The sequence below is a fragment of the Zosterops lateralis genome (genome assembly GCF_965231275.1).
Source record: "Zosterops lateralis genome assembly, chromosome: 4".
NCBI classification, from domain to species: domain Eukaryota; kingdom Metazoa; phylum Chordata; class Aves; order Passeriformes; family Zosteropidae; genus Zosterops; species Zosterops lateralis.
Genome location: NC_139765.1, coordinates 4,551,493 through 4,568,831, shown reverse-complemented (window position 1 = coordinate 4,568,831; position 17,339 = coordinate 4,551,493). Strand labels below are relative to the sequence as shown.

At 40.5% G+C, this 17,339-nt stretch overlaps 1 protein-coding gene across 1 annotated transcript in view; it reads left to right on the top strand.

Moving 5' to 3' along the window:
* The first annotated feature begins 12,107 nt into the window (after positions 1-12,107).
* Positions 12,108-17,339, top strand: part of VWF (von Willebrand factor) — a 112,947-nt gene continuing 107,715 nt past the window's right edge. The window contains exons 1-5 of the mRNA XM_083860020.1: positions 12,108-12,224; positions 13,744-13,798; positions 14,303-14,461; positions 15,126-15,228; positions 15,321-15,529. Of these exons, the coding sequence (XP_083716146.1) occupies positions 12,198-12,224; positions 13,744-13,798; positions 14,303-14,461; positions 15,126-15,228; positions 15,321-15,529 (553 nt within the window). The 5' untranslated portion in view covers positions 12,108-12,197. The remainder of the gene's footprint in view (positions 12,225-13,743; positions 13,799-14,302; positions 14,462-15,125; positions 15,229-15,320; positions 15,530-17,339) is intronic.

The window sequence follows — 17,339 nt, the reverse complement described above, 5'->3', positions numbered from 1 at the left end:
TCTCTTTTCAAGGGCTCCTCAGCACAGCTAGCAGCAGCCCACTAGGTACTTTTCCACTGGATGCGAATCCAGGTGTGTTCCTGTCATTTTAAAACTTCACAGTTAAAAGTGCAGAGAAGATATTCCCCCAAACCAGCTAGAATTGTATTTGCACAGTTAGGATAATGTAACCTGCCTTCTCTTATCACACCAATCCTGGTATCAATGTTGAATCAGTACCAAGAAGAAATCCAGGGAAATAAATTTAGAAGTTCAAAGACATTTTTTTTTATCTTAATACACCAGCATGTGATCTGGGATTATAGCAAATATAGTCGTGCTTCAGATCAACCTCACCCTGACACATCCTGGGCTGGCAGAGTCAGTGCTGTCTAGTGAGCAAAACCTCTGCTCAAAATCAGTATTAATAAACTTCAGATTTAATCTGGCTCTTGCTGGACTTGTCTCATGACACTGCAGGGGCTCATGCCTGTCAAAAAGGGAGTTTTCCTTGTACCTGAAGGTGTGCCAAGATGCTTCCCAAAGCAAGACTGGTTCTGTGGCAGCAGGAGCTGCAGGAGGGTAACAACACAGTTGCTGAAGAGCAGGAAAATTGAGGAGCCAGGGAGAAAAGTCCTGGCAGGGGAAAGCCTTCAGAACTTGTCCCTCCTCCCTCTGCCAGTGAACACAGCTGAGATGGAAAGCTTAAGGTGCTTGGGGCTGGGCTCCTCCTGCTCTGTCTTCTGCTCTAACTCTGGTAGAAATGGTTTATTAAGGGCAGAAATGACTGCTGGGCAGCCTCTATAGCAGCACCAAGAGGAGTTTAGATTTATTCCTGCTTCCCATTGAGCAGAATGGATTTAAAGTATTCACCTCTCCACAAAACAATCCCTGACTCCACGTTTCTTGCTTCTCAGCAGATAGCATTTATAGCACCTGAGTTTGGAGATTTCTTTAACACTTTGAAAAACTTATTGCTGCCCATCCTTACCTTTCCATGAACGAGGATTTTTGAAAATTGCTGTTTTGTACAGATGTATGCATTTTTGAAGGGATTTTTTCAGGATACTTCTTTAACCCTGGCTGACTATTTTGGAGTCTGTGTCTTCCTGGTGGGACACACAGTGCTTTGGCTTTGTGCTGGTTCTTTTCATGTTTCTTGACCTGCTAAACTCCCTCTACTCACTCAGTGGAACAGTTTCTGTTATTTCCCACATGGAGCATCCTAGGATGTGTTAATTGCTTAAAATGGTCAGAAATAGCAAGAATCAGGGGCATTGGTGGTCTGGTGATGAGGATGTAAAGGGCTTCTAGAAAATATGTTTGAGGACCATCATGTTTTCACTGCAATAGCCAACAAATGCAGAGTCCCAAAATGTTGGGACACAAATATGCAAAATGACCTTTGTAAATAACTGAGGTGGCCTTGGTAGATTCTTATTTGAGGGGCTCTTGGTGTGTAGACAAGGAGGGGGGGAAGTCAGCTTGAACCTCTGGTGCTTAAAATCTCCCCTGAAATAGTCCCAGTGTTGGTTATGGAAGGGTGTGAAGCTGTATCTCATGCTATGGCACTATATTTTTACTCCTTTCAGTGTACAAAGCTTTGTCTAGACTAGGATTTATGTCACTTGTGTGATTAGCTCCTCGGTGGCTGTAAACTCTAGCCTAGGTATGAATGTGTCTTTCATCACTTGCAGAGGCTTTGCCTTCCCTCCATTCCATGGGATTAAACTTGACAGGTTCAGTGTGGCAGAGCTCATTTTGGCTTTGTTTTGTTTTAGGGTTGTTTTGTTTTTATTCTCCATGTAGTATGGTGCTGATGCTATTTGTAAGGCAGAGTTGTGGACCCACTTTAAGCACTGCACAAACTGAAAACAGCATCAAGGTGTGCCAGCTCCAAATCATTTGTGGTGTGTGAAAAACAGGAAACAAAAATTCCTGGCAGACAGGAGGAGCACAGAAATTGGGGAACCAACACTGGCATGTCCTTGGCAGTCCCTGTTTTGCCCATTTGCCCTGGTGAGGTGATGGTCTGAGCAGATCCTTACACATTGGAATCTTTGTCAGGATAAATGTGAGTAGTATTTGCATTTTTTGGTGCTGCTGAGCTGCTCAGTTCTGGTACAACTCAGCAGTGACCAGATAAAACCAGACTGAGAACAGCTGTAAGCATTATTCTGTCCACAACATCTGTGTCAGATTTATCTTCCTATGTGGTTGAGTGGCATTTCTGGGGAAGTTCACAAGCCTTCCTTTGTCCCTACCATGAGTCCTTCAAATGATCTCCTTGTTCTCCTGGTGCATTACTTGTTAAGCAAATTAATTGATGAGAAGGAACACTGTGGTATTGTTTGACAGGAACTGTGGTTCCTGAGTTGGTCAGAGGCTTTCTAGCATTATCACTGGAAAATTCTAGATCCTCAGAAGGCAGGATGGTTCAGGTATCCATCTGCCTCCTTGCCCAGTTCCCTTATTTTTCAGCACATTGCTTGATTAGGCTCCTAGGGATCTCAGGAGGCCTCCCAAATTGGGATGAAACTTTCTGGAAATGCAAAATTATCTAATTTCTCCCACACCCCTTAGGTCAGTTATCACTAGATTGTAGAGTTTTACAGGTCTAATGGGACTTTCCAGACTTTGTGCTTCTGGGCTTCTTCCTCTTTCATCAAGGGACAGGACAGGAATTTTGCAAATCCCATGTCAGATTCTCAAGATGGACCATTAAAAAAATGTCTGTTTACATATAAATAATTTTGGGAACAGTAGCAGAGTTAAATATCCCTCCTTTGTTTACAAATTACAGTCAGGGAGAAAAAACCAAACATGGACTGGTTTGTAGTGAGGCAATGCTGGTAAATGCTGAATGGGTTCTTCAGCTTTCCTTTTCTGGGAACAAGATTCTCTCTTCCCCCAAGGTTGCTGAGGGAACACATAAACCCCCATGATCTGGTCAAAAGTAGCTGAGGAATTAAATAGATATTAAAATATGCATATAAACAAAGTTTGAACCAGGCTGAAAAACAGACTTTAAGTACATATCTTCAGGAAATTTTGAATTTTACTTTCCAGTGCTGTTAATTCCCAGCTGTCAGCCAGGAGCCAAAAGATTTGAAAGTGCCTGGTCCTAAAGGAAGAAGCTCAGTATGAACTTGAGTTCAGTGCCCCAGAACCACCTTCAAGGCAGAGCCCTTCCATAGTTCAGTGTTACACAGAGCCTTGGACATAATAAAACATCATATGGGATGTTTTCTGGTGCTTAAAAAATATTGCAGGTGGATGTATTTAAGTCTCTGGAAGGATTAAATCTGTGACTTACTAATTTTGTAGTTCCCAATGCTAGTCTAGTTACTTGCTGGTTCTGGTTACTGGAAATTCAGGCTCCAGTGCTTTTCAGCTTTTCCTTGAGGAGTGTTTGCTTTGCCTTCTCTGAACAGCCCTTTCTGCTTTAACTCAAGTTACACATTTTAGACTGCAAAGCTACAAATAGCTGAAAGTAGTGTTAAAATATTTAAAAGCTTAATTTACTTGTAAAGCCAGTAGGTTCCCAAGCCATGCTGAGGTCTGCTCAATGATCTGTGTAATATTTTTTTTTGCACAACTTCCTCTCTCAAGCCTTCTTTCCATGGTCTTCCTACTGGTGCTTTGGTTTGGACAGTTTTTCCTCCTAAGTTTGTGCAACACTTAACATAGAGGGATGCTGGGCTGTGGGTCTTGTAGGTGCTCCTAGGGGTCTAAAATTGAGGTATTTTTATTTCCTCTTTACAAATAAAACTTTTATAATAAAATAATAAATTAATAAAGCTCCTTTTCCTTCCTCTTTATAAATAAAATGTAGTGTGGAAGGTGTATTCAGTTTGAGATTTATGCAATTGCCTCTATGCTTTTGAGTCTGGAGAAAAATCAGTGTGTATTTATGAGAACTAAGCCCAGTGTTGTCTTTCAGTAAATATGATGTGACTGTGGTCCTGATTTAGAGAATGAAAAGCTATTGCTCTTTCTTTTCCTTTCTGTTTTCCCAAAGAAATGCCTAGACTATAATGTTTTATAATGGCAATAAAATATTTTCAGTGTTTTTTATTTACAGAGCATTCTATTTTTGCTACCATCCTGTATAAGAGCAATTGATGGCTCTACATGTTAAAGAAGTAGCTTATTTACAGAATCACAGGATAGTTAGGGCTGGAAGGGACCTCAGGAGATCACCCAGACTGGGTCACCTGGAGCAGGGGACACAGGAACACATACAGGTGGGTTTGGAATGTCTCCAGGGTGGAAGACTCCACACCCTCCATGGGCAGCTGTTCTAGGGTTCTGCCACCCCCAAGGTAAAGAAATTCTCTTTCATCCTGAGGTGAAACTTATTTTAGTTTATGGCTTACAGTTGTAATTAAACTAGTGGCTGCTCATTACTTTGTAAGTGAGGGAAAATGCTCCCTGGAAGCAGTTGTGGCACTTCTGCTATCACTGTAATGGCTATAAAATTGTCTTTATGCAATGAGTGGGACACCTGCTCTGGCAGTGCATCTCTGAGAGTGATGCCATGACCTGGGATGTGATTCCTAAGTCAGGGGAACAAGAAGAGGGAAAAATGAGAGTAACACGTTAAGTGATGAATGCATGGATGCTGCAAAATGTTAATGAAATAGTCTGTATTAAAGTAAAATGGCCAAAGGTGACTTTAACTTTGGAAACCTTTGGTGTTCACTTTCTGAAGGAAATTTGAGGGAAGATGATTTTCACGCCCAGTGTTGGAAGGTGAGATGGGAAAGAGCAGGAAAGGCACTGCAGCCACCATGATAATCCACTAGAATACCAAGTCCCAAGGGTGGGTGCACTCTCATCCCACCAGCTTCAAATTAAACCTGACTTTCACCATTCTGTGTGTTCTGTAAAATCTGCCTTAATCTTCCCAAGAGCTCTCCATATCCATGTGTGAATCTGTCCTTCCAGAAAGCCTGGCAGACTACTTGGGTCCATAGCTCAGGTGTGTAGGTGCCTTGGGGCCTGAGGACTTCCAGAACTGTTTGGGTTTGAACCAGAAGGATGTGAACAGAAATAAAAAGCCAATAAATTATACAGATATATTCAGGCTTGCAAATATCCTCAGGCACTGTTCTTTGAATACCGTGCATTTTTCTGCTAAGCAAGAAAAGGAGAAAGGAATATGTTCTGATTACTTTTGTTTTGACAAAGAAAGGAAGCCTAATTTTTAACTGTTTTGTGTTTTCTGAACAATTTGTGGCCACAATTTTGTTATTCAAACACACAAACAAGGTCCTGTCTTTTTACTGTACTACTAAAGATAAAATCTTTGGCAATGGGCTCACAAAATAGTGACCTCAAAGTATCTCTCAGCTTTGAGATGCTCAAAAACTAAATTTTTGGTAGGATGCAGTTTTGTATAGTTCTTGTCCTATGCCAAATGGAAAAAAAAATTGGATTACCTGGTGCATTTTTTAAATCAAATTAAATTTAGAGGGTATTTTAAAATGCAATTTCTATGAAGTTCCATAGTTTTAGGAACAGTCCAGTGAAGAAACACACACACACTCTCCATCACCTCCAGTCTGTGAGAGGTGAGTACCTGTCTCATGGGTTGGACACAAAGGGAATTAGAGTGACATCAGGCTTATTCCATTATCTTTGGTCCCTTCCAGTTCAGCATATTCTATGATTCCAATCCCTGTATTATCTCTATTGTCAACTTGCTTGATGATATTTTGGAATTGTAGAGTATTTGGAGAGTTTTATCTTTTATTTGGATGTTAAATGTGGGGATTGGGAATTCTTGTGAATATCTCAGCTTTGTTTTTCATCTTGAAGACTCCACCCTTCATGTTTCTGGAGAAAATTTTATAAATGCTAATCCTTGATGATAGGAAAAAAAAAATCAAAAGGCATATGAGAGAGCCAATTAATATTCTAGAATTTCAGAATCCTTGTATTGTGGTTGATGTCTTGTCTTGTGATTTTAGGATAGTACTGTGTACCAATACATGAGAAAAAAAGCAGGAACTGGAAGAAAATTTCACCATCTGAGCTTTTTGCCCTTTTTTTTTTTTTTTTTTTTTTTTTTTTCCCCCCCTCACTCCTTGTGCTTATATTGGATGACTGCAGGAAAAAAGGGTGGTGGTGGGGAATGTGCCTAAGACACAGATTTGTTGATCACATAATGGTGTCAATTGTTCCCAGCAGAGCAGTGAATGTTTCTGGGACTTAATTGTCCTCCACAATGAGTAACATGCTCTGTCTTGTACTGGGGTAAATCAGCCTTTCAGAGGGAGAAACACATGATTTTTGTCTTAGGGATCTGCTTTTTCTTGGAGTTGGTTCTTCCTTGGCATTATAAAAAGGAGTGAAATAGATTTTGTATGGCTGTGACTTCTTTCCTGTTCAAAAGCGATTAAGATAATGCTTATAAAGATTTAAGGTAATGCAAGGAATTTCCACTGGCCAAATGTTAATCTTAAAGGGACCAAGATCATCCTTCCTGGTGAAGACTTTTAGAAACACCTTATTATTCAATGGGAACTGGCCTCTCTCTGCAGTTCAGTGGAATTCATACCACTATTCCCAAGTTTTTTCAACTGTTTTTTGTTTGTTTGATAGATTAGTATTAACATTATGCTGCTTGAACATTTTTAATGAATTATGATGGGTTTAATAAAAACACAGTGTATAAACAAACCTGACAAATCTTTAGTGAAATCACAACTTTGGCAAATTGTATTAATTTAGGTGCCTGAAGGTGTTTGACATACCATCACTTAGGTGAGTAGAAAACACACCAACAAATGAGTGCTCATCACATTGGTTATATGTTGCCAAATGATAATTTATCCTTCTGAGGTGTTTTATTTCTGGTTAATGGTACTTTGCATCTCTGCCTTATGCTGTTTAAACTGCTGAAATGGTAGGAGATGCTGGAGAAGGGGATATGGATGATGCTGCATTCTAGGACTAGCAGCAATGTTAAATATTTAAACCTGACCCTACTTTTGGTATCTGGAGTTTGAGATGAGCTGTGAAAACCATAAAAAATGGGGAGAAATGTAACCAGAGAGACAACCTGGGAGCTCAGTTCATTGAACTCAAAAAGGGGATGGTGGAGAATTGTCTTGAACTCAAAAAGGGGATGGTGGAGAATTGTCTTGAACTCATTATCTGGGAAGGCATGTGGAGAAAACATGGTAATAGATGTTTCTTTAATTTCTATTAATATGCTGTCTGAAGCTTGGGCTGACAGAAACCTGAGTTACAGTGAGTGTTTTTAACGTGGTGTGGCTTTAATTGTCAGAACAGTTTGCTGACAGTCGTGTTGTAATGTTAAATGAGCCCCTGCTGCTTTTCTTGTTTGAAAAATAATTAATTTGGGATAAACCTACAGGGGTCAGCCTTGAACACAGAAGCTCCAGCTGGCTCCTGAGTTGAGCATTTTATAACAGTTGCTACCCTGGAAGGAAACCTGTGCTCGTTCAGGAGCATCTCAGGAAGTCTGTCATTAGTAAACTTCTTAATTAGTGAATCTCCCAGGGCCCTAGACCAGCCCTGTGCGTGGAGCAGAGGATGTTAATTAATTTATCCTTGTTTACGTGCTTGTGATGCAAATACACCAAGTGTTGTTTCTGTCATGCTGCATGAAGGGATGAGGGGTGAAATTGCTTCTCAAAGCAGCAGCACGGGGTCTGTGTTTGGTCCCTCCTGTAATGGCAAAGGCTCACTCTGCAAAAATAACCACTCAGGGCTTTTAATTCTCATCTGGGAAACTGTGGCTCTTGTTTCAGTTGCCATAAGTGCTGAAATTCCTGGGTTTATATGGATGATCAGTTGTGCTTTAGGACTAGAATAGCAAGTACTTATGGGATAGGTGATTCAAAATCAGAATTTTTTTTTGTAAGAACACACACATGGGAAAGAAGTCTTCCCTCCTCTATTTATTTTCATCTGTCTCCCCACACAAAGGGGATACTTCACGTCTTTTGGCTGTTCCTGTTTTTTTTGGGTTTTTTTTCTCCTCCTTTCTCAGTATATTAATATTTTCTTGCCAGGACAAATTTAATTGGTGGATTTTTGCAGGTGGGTGCATGTATTGGTGTATCTCTGCACATGCATTCATTCCTTATGCTTGGTTAAACCTTGGGTTAAAAGACCAACTGAGGATATTTTTCATATCTGAAATTTGGAGATCTCTCTGATCTCCAAATCTGAGGGTGACTGGCTCATTTAGAAATTAATTATTCCACTGAATCTGCAGACTCACAAGGTGAATTATTACTGCGACTGTTTTACAGACCAGAAGTATTGGCTACTCATAATTTACATGGTTTCAGCTAAAGACATTTCAGCAGCCATGCACCTGGACAAAATGTAATCCCAAGGGGGAGGGATGAACTACTTTTAAAGCATGGAGTTGGAATGTCACGCTGCATAGTACAGGCTCTCATTTTCTCTTATTATATTAATGGAAAAATTCCTTTGCGTTTTATGTTTTGGGTTTGTTGTTGGTGTTTTTTAAATTTTTTTCTCTCTTTTTTTTTCTCTTTTTTTTTTTTTTCCTCAGCAGCCTGATGGTGATTTGGTGGTGGTGCAGTGCTTGGTTTCTGATGTCAGTGCTGATGTTAAATGATGACAAGGATGCTGAAATGTTTTGCTCTCTCCAGAACAGACTCCATAAGTGGAAAAACCTCCCACAGAGTAATTATGAATAACCTGCATGTATTGGGTACCCTGCTTACAAAATCTTGTGCCTATAATCACACCCTATAAACCAATAAGACTACAGAGTTTTAACTAGTTGGGAGTGGGGGGGGGGGGGGGGGGGGGGGGGAAATAGGAAACATAATTCCAGGGGTGGGGGAGGAAATCATTGAAGTGGCCTTGGCTGGCTCCCTGTATGCAGAGAATTTCAGCCCGGGGTGGAGGTACAAGACATTAAATCTTGGACCACCTCGCCCCAAGCTCCTGCAGGAGGAGTCTGGAAATGGGCGATGCCTTTCCCAGGCTGTGCTGTCCTGCCCCAGGAGCAGCACACGCCTTTCCCGGGAATGCCGAGTGCTTGGCGTGTGTATCTCGGGTGCATCTCACTTATATAAGGGAGAATTTACCCACAGTCTAGGCAAAAAAAAAAAAAAAAAAAAAAAAAAAAAAAATATATATATATATATATATATATATATATATTCTGGTGGCTCTTAGTAATGCAATGCGAATTTGCGAGGTCAGTAGTGCCACTGACTTCAGCCCAGCAGTACCAGCTGAAAATGATGTCGTGCAGCTCTAATATCCTTATTCCCTGGGGATGGAGGAGGGATATTTTCCTTTGATGGGTTTGCAGGATGCACCTTGGCTCATAAATTCAGGGTCGGGATGATACCTGGGCAGGTTTGGAGCCTCAAGAGTGGCAGCCAAGAGCATCCCTTCACCCACTGCTACCTGAGCTCCTTGTGGACCAAGCTGCCTCCAAGCCCAGGAAGGGCTGTGGAATTGGAAATCCAGTGAGTTTGCCACTCCAGGGAAGGAGCTACATCAGTAAAAAGGATTGTCTCGGATAATGCCCTTCCCTGCCCAGTGTGGAGGGAGAGTGTTCAAATGTTTGCTTTGCCTTATGAACTTCCCAGCCTGTGTGGAAGGATGTCCGGAGGATTTCAAATGCAAAATGAGGGTCGTTAGTGCCTCTCATCCTCTCTGAGTGTCTTTCTTTAAATCATGGATTTTTAACTATGCCAGGAAAAGGAGTTGAGCGCTGATGACCCTCAAAATGCACTAAAGCCCCTGCAATTCATAGGAACTAGAGCTTCAGCCCCTTTCCTGGTCCTTTTGCTTTGTTTCACTGTTGGATCTGTAATGGGAAAGTTAATTTGAATCTCACTTGTGGAAAAACTCTGAAATGTATCTTCTTGCAGACTGGGATAGGATAAAGAAAGCTGTCTAGTTTATTTTATTTGAGTGTTTTTCATTCGTTTTTTGTTTTGTTTTTTTTTTTTTTTTTTTTTTTTTTTTTTTTTTTTTTTTTAACCATAAAAGTAGGATTCTGGTGGCTAGCAGCAATTGCTGAGGAAAAGAGAAGTAAGAAATAAAGTGTAACATTAAAGGATGGGATTTCTCCTTCTAATACACAGCAGGGTAAAGGCTTTCTAAGCCAAAAGCTGTCTCTGGTTCATCACTTGATCCCTGAGATTTGATCCCTGTGGTGCAGGGGCCCTTCATTAATTTGTCTGACTCGTTTTTGACACAGTGACCTGTGCTGAGACCTTCCAGTTATGTCTTTTAAAGGGGACCAACCCCCTGAGGATTTCATTGCTCTCTCCCAGCCTTTACCCTGGGAGAAGAAAGGAGCAATGATTTCTTACCTTCTCTGTGCTACCTGTGATAGGATACACAAGGACCTTCTATGATTTCTCTGATTTTCCAAGGCTGGAAATTTCCTCTGCTTGCAGAGAAGTTGCTTCTTACCTCTCTTCATAATTTTATCTCCTCCCTTTCTGTCCTTTCCTACATTTGAGCGCACCCTTCTGCATTTGATTTCTTTTTTGTGTGTGTGGCATCTGAGGATGTGGCATTTGGGGTTTCTGTTTACTTCAGATGCCAGGAGCGCTTTTTTTAGATCCCATAAAATCAATCAGTGCAGTTGGCTGCAGAAATGAAGTGAGCCTCATGCAAACAGACTATCCAGGGTAGAGTCCTTCAATTCAAATGTACTTGTGGCAGGGCCAGGACTTGTTGCATGCAACCTGGTATTTGAACAAAGCAATGAAAAACAGTATTATGGATGATTTTTCTCAGAAAATCTTCCTGTGCTGTTTCCAAGAATGGACTATAGATTGTTTTTTTTGGCAACACTTCATAGCTGCTTGTATATTTTCTCCTGTGTTTCAGATGTGCTGTTTGGAAAATTACTTTTCAGAAATGCCCAATTATCACTAAGCTTTGTGTAGAAACAATATCAATGAATAAATGCACTCTTTAATTACCATTTCCTTATTTTTTGGGGAGAAAAAAGAGCCAGGATGAAAAAAAGGAAGTTTGTTCTTTGTGTCTATCTCAACTAATTTTGCTTGTTGTGTTCCCCAAGGTTCCTGACGTGCCTGAGGAGCGTCACAGTGTCTGGCTTGTCTGAACCAGCACTTTTCTTGTTTTTAAGGAATTTTTCCAGGTATTCACTCCACCTTCCCTATGTGCCAAATGAAAAAGTGCAAATCAAAGCCCTGCTGGATTTCCATTTGTGAGAGGAAGTTGCCAAATGAAGAGAATTATGGGGCTCAGGACATGAAAGGATTAGAACCAAGAAGATGACAAGAGACTGTGGTGATAGAAGATCTAATTCCCCCTATCCTGAATAGTGCTGGCATTCCCAGAGGTTCCACAGATATGGGGAACGTCTCTCTGGGATCACTCATGTTCAGACTCTCAGGGTAGGAAGGACCTGCTGAGATGTGGCAGCTGGATCCAACAGGAGAGAAGAATTCCCACTCAGTGCATCTCATAAGACCTTTTTAAAATCCTAGTATTTATTGAAAATATGAAAAATGGGACATCTAAAGTCAAGTAAGACTTGACAAACTCTGACTTTGGTGTGGTTTTGCTCACTGCTGTACACATGCCATCAATTTGGTGACCACTCTGCAAACAAGTGAGAGGAGGATTAACTTGTTTCCATGCGTTGTTCCAGAGGAACATTTCAAGGATCAAATATATTGCTCTGATAGAAGGTGACAAAATTCAAGTATGTTTGCACCTATAGAATAAACCCAGGGCATTACTGGATTTTTCTTTCTCCTTTAAGGCAGTTGTTTAGAAAAAAAGGCTTAATGATTCTGTGGCCTTTGAAGTGTGGGGCATCCTACTATTCCTGTTGAATAATGTTCTGTCAAATAAATATGCTGCCTGTTGGCTCAGCCAGTGAGATTTGTCACACATACACATGTGAAATATATTTCAAAGACTTTATCTGTCAGTTTTGTAAAACTATTTCCCCTCATTGTACCTTCCTGGCAATTAAGAGTGCCTGATTTCCACGATAGCAATTTAATCTATTGTCTTGAGAATCGGGCGGATGTGACGTCTGCGTTTTTTATCTTTCCTCTTAAATGGACAAGAGTTCCTGGCTTGTACAAAAACAAGAGGTTTCAAACCAAAGCCATTCCAGTCTTGACTTCTGAAGCACCAGGGGAACGATGGTGGTGTAGGTTTGAGGTGGAAACTGGAGGCGTTTCTTGCTCATGTGCAAGAGGAGTCTCGCACAGAAGGTACATTCATTTCTAATTAAGCCAGTGATAAAACTGTAGAGGGTTTTATACTGGCAGCTCTTACTGGATTGTTTTCTGATTTCTAAATGGCAGTTGCTCTGTTAGATTTGGGGGGAAACTCCATCTGCAGTTCAGAACAGAGTGGGAGGTGGAAGGGGACTGATGGGAAAGGATTTACACCTTGCCTTTTTCTCTGCCTGCTTTGTAAAACAAAAGGGTTAACAAAGAACAGCAGTGTCTGATTCATCACAATAACACTGTGCATGCACCAGAAATACAGCAGCAAGTGTGTAATCTGAGAATAATAATGCTTACTGTTTTCTTCACCATTCTTTATAGTATCATTCCCATGCAGTTTCCACTCCTGAGCTATCTTGCAGCCTTATGTCAGTTTGGGATTTGCAGCATTATATTAGATTGAGTTGTAGAATAGGTCTTTCTTTTCCTGTCTTGTGTAACTAAGTCAAACTCTGTGTTTATTTATATGACTTTGAGTTGGACCTACATAATTAACAGCAATAAGTGTGTATCTATACCTGAATGTTTAATTTGTCTTTGCAAAATGCATTCTAGTCTTTAATTGGAGCATTCTTTTAGGAAAAGCTATGTCTGGTTTTCTGGCATTAATACATTAACTTTGGTATATTTAAATCTCTCTAGTTGCTTATATGATCACTGAAATTAATCCCCTTAGATGGAGCTCCCTACAGCTTTCATCCTTAACAGTTGGTGTTTTGCCACAGAACTGATGTAGTTCGCTATCTACATGACCCTCCTATCCTATTATTAATTATTATTTTTAAAGGCCTGGCCATCCTGGAGGTATTTATAAACATATGAAAAACCAAGATTGACGTTCTGGTTGTAGAAAGCAGGAGGCAATGCTAAAACTGATTTTGTTGAATGAAAATTTTCACTCTGGGTCTCTAATCTCTCACGATTTCCTCTTTTTCTTTCTTGCCCCTTATCTCAAGCCCATTATCACCCTGAAATCAGTGGATTATGTGGTTACAATGGTCTGCCAAGCAAACCTGCTGGCTGGTGCAAAACCTGTATTTTCTTTTTTTCTCTCTGTGGATGTTTGGTCAGGGTGCAAATCTTGTGCTGCAGAGGTGACTTCTGGAGCCAGCTTGGCTGAGCCAGTCTGGGCTGCTGCTTCATATCAGGCTGGTTGAGAAATAATCTGTGCATTAAAGGCTTTGTGTGCAGGGTGTTTAAATGAGGGGAATTGCAATGTGTGTCTGTGTTGGCTTGCCATGGAGGTAACTCACTTCCCTGCCACAAGTGAAAATGGGGTCAAAGAATAATTAATAACTCTCCTAGATTACCTAGTTATAGCAGGATGGAGGACAGCTGAATTGCCACAACTGTCTGCATGGATTGTGGCTTTCTGAAATGTTGCAGAACCTCAAGAATAATTTTCCTTACAAGGAAAGGATAGAAAGTGATGAGGAGTTGTGAGGCAGGCTGTGTTTCAAACTAAGAATACTCTAAATTGTCTCTTTGATTTTTTTAACAGATGTTCCTCTTGACAGTGCTGCAAATAAACCTACTGCTGGCCGCTGTAATCACAGGTAAGAAAACAGGTTTGGACTAGAATATATTTTCACTATTTTTTTTGCGACATATGAGTCCCGCTTCCCCTTTTTGTACTGACTCAGGGATTATTCTCACTATGCTGAAGGCATCAATAAAGTCATTCCTTTTGCCTCTTTACCTTGAAACAGGCACTGTGTTGAGTCCCAGACACTCCTTGAAGTCAGGGATGTTTGACTAACCAGATATGGGGCTTTCCTAGTGCCATGTAGGCTTTAGTGGGGTTGCAGGCAGGCACAAATGAATACATGACATTCCTCAAAGGGTCAGGATTTATATTACCCATGCAAGCTTTGAACTGGTGGAAATAAAGCAAAAGAAAGCATTTCAGTAATGCATTTAATAATAGCTGTGGTCCTATGGACTGCCATACCAGGCTTGCAGTCTGCCTGGAAGCTACCAGGACATCACTGGGTAGAAATTCCTGAACTGCAAAAATTATTGTTTTAAATTGCAAGTTAATGTTGTGTTTTGATACCCAGAGTTATCAGGTGCTTCACTTCAGGAGTCATCAGTTGCCCGTTGCAGCCTTTTTGGGAATGATCACATCAAAACATTTGATGGCTCCTTGTACAATTTTGCTGGGGACTGCAGCTACCTCCTTGCTGGGGACTGTCACAAGCACTCCTTCACACTATTAGGTGAGTCTGAGCTGGGTCTCATCACTGGGAAAAAAGACAAATAATTCCCCTTTTTCAGAGAGGAGGGATCACTGCATAAAAAGAGGTCTTGGTTTGGGTTCTTTTTGTTTGTCTGTGGTTTCTATTAGGTTTTTTTGGCCTTATTTTTGTACAGTGGGATTACTTCAGGGGCTTCTGTTATCCCTTGGTAATGTGGCTCACACATAAATAGGCTGCTGAGAAACAAGGATTTTCTTACTACTCCTACTAAAAAAGAAGACCTTTATTAATTTTGAATTTTTTAGGGAGATGTGGCTGTGTTAAAGCTGAGCCCAGGAATATGAACTATACAATACTTTAGAACTAATTTTATCTGTATTCTAAACCACATCAGTAAGAAATATTCCCATCTTCTAGGACAGAAGGCTTTGGAATTAGCATAGGCCTCTGTAGAGTTATTCTTGGGCATAGAAATGATGATATATTTCCCATATATAATCCCATGATGATATAATCCCATACCAAAACTGTATGGGACTTTCATACCAACTGCTTTGGTAGATGTTTTTATATTCACTAATAACTATTCTGTGTTGGTCATAGTTTAAAAGAAGTTTTTACTGACTACAAATTGTCCTCCTGAGCCCCAGAACTTAGAGTATTTGCTTGTGTCTCATCTCCTCAGGTGATTACCAGGATGGGAACAAAGTTGGTTTCTCTGTGTATCTCGGAGAATATTTCAGTCTTCGCCTCTCTTTAGATGGAGTTGTGATGCAGGACGACAAAAGGTACCTGTAGGAACTATTATTCTAGCAGAAAAACAACCTGATGGGTTGTGTGTGTCACATGCTGAGAATTTCCTGGTTTTTTTTCACCCCAGGGTTTCCATACCTTTTGCCTCCAATGGTATATTTATAGAGAAGGAGGCAGGTTATTATAAAATATCCAGCGATGAGCACGGCTTTGTGGTGAAGATTGATGCCAGTGGAGACATTCAGATTCTGCTTCAAGAAAAGCACTATAATAAGACCTGTGGGTTGTGTGGCAATTTTAATAAATTCCTTGAGGATGACTTCAGAACTCGGGAAGGTAAGGTTACCACTGACTGATTGTATTTTAATGGATGCTCTGCACACTTTTCCTGCTGGGTGATTCAACAAAGATATTGCTGATCCAGCAAAATGTTTCTGCAGAACCTGTCAGGTATCTCAACTTGGTGTGCTGAAAAGCTGCCTAAGTCCTTTCATCTGCCTTTCTCATGAAGGGAAATGGCTGTCACATTCCTGAGGAAAGCCCAGGCATCTGAATGTAGCATGTTTAGAAACCTGGAGACTTTCAAATGCAAAGATAAAGCTACAGGTTAATTCATATGGGGGGCTGGCAAGGAGAAGACCCAGCAAAAAAGCTGTGTGAAACACCCATTGATTCAACTTCTAATTTTTCATGAATTATCCAAGAGGTAGTAAGAATAGATAGTGTAATAATAGAAAGGTGCAACAGCAGAAGGTTCAATTCCTGCTGCTTGCAGGTTTGGCATGGGATGCTGTTCTACCTTTTAATGATATTACCCCATGTATAAGGGCTGTTGGATTGGAGGTGCACCTTATATCACACCAATTCCTGTGAGAACAAGAGGCAAGACTGATTTTGCTGCTCAGTGTAGACCTTTGTGTGAAGACTCAGATTTTCCGAAAAGCCCTGATTGAGATTTGAAGGATTGGTCTTGATTTGTGGTATTTCAGAGTGTCTTTTAATTCTGAGCATTCACCTGAGGAGGAGAGGTTGGAAGTTAGTTAATACATTAGAATAATAATATGAAATGTATATTAAAAATAAATGATACAGAAGATAGAAAGGGAGGCAAAGCATCTTGGAAAGGAGCCTGGCAGTGCTCCAGAGATGTGACCTACTGGCACTCAGGGTACATAAGCATAGTTTCAGTGTACAGAAAAAAAAGAGATCTAATGGTATGTTAAAATGATTAATCTGTCCTTCAGCAATGTAAATAATAAGAAACAAATTCTGGTCACAGAACTGCTTGCCAGGGCTTGGATCCCTTGATGTTTGAATGAGATGGGATATGAAGTTTATGGCTTTTTCTTGAGACAGTAAATAGTAGTGAGACTCTTAGAAAAAGCAGGGGCAGAAAAGGAGACTGTAATGCTTTGGATGGTTCAAATGTAGAAAAGGCCCCTCTGCTGCTCATATTAAAATGTGTTTCATGATGTATTTGTTTCACATGCTGGAGGCTGTATCTTCCTTCTTAATAAAACCATTCCATGCACAGCCACAGATTTTGGAATGTAATGAAGTCCATGACAGGGTCTCTACTTGGAGGAGCTGTAAAATAAAAGAAGTGACAGAGAAAATGTGTTCTCTGTGTCTCTTACAGAAGTCAGGGATTTCCTTATGTTTATCCACCTGTGTGCATACACAGGTCTGTGATTTTAACCTGAAGAACAGAACTGTGTGTCAGCAATTCTGCCGGTTTTTTCCAGTGATACAAAAGACCTTTTATTTAAACTAATTTAGAAGGAATTAGACTGAATTATGCTTGAATTTGTTGTATCAGTGAGGGACGTCACTACACCCACGCACTGTTTGTCTCCTTGGCAGCTCTGCTGGTTCACTGGAGCGTCTCTTAACTTGCTCCAAGTAAATCAGTTATGGAATAATTCAGATTGCTGCTTCTTGTTTGTTTTTTTAATATACTGTTGAATCTAGCTTCCAGGTGGGGGGCAACACAAACAGCTGGAAGAGGTGTAATATTCTTTAAACAGAAAAAGCAGGCAACCTCTTGGAAGTCTGTGAAGCATTTTACCCTTTTCTTTTCACTCAAGTTTTTAGTTCTTCTTTCAGGTTGATTAGGTCTCCTGAAGGTCAGCTTATCCCAGGATGT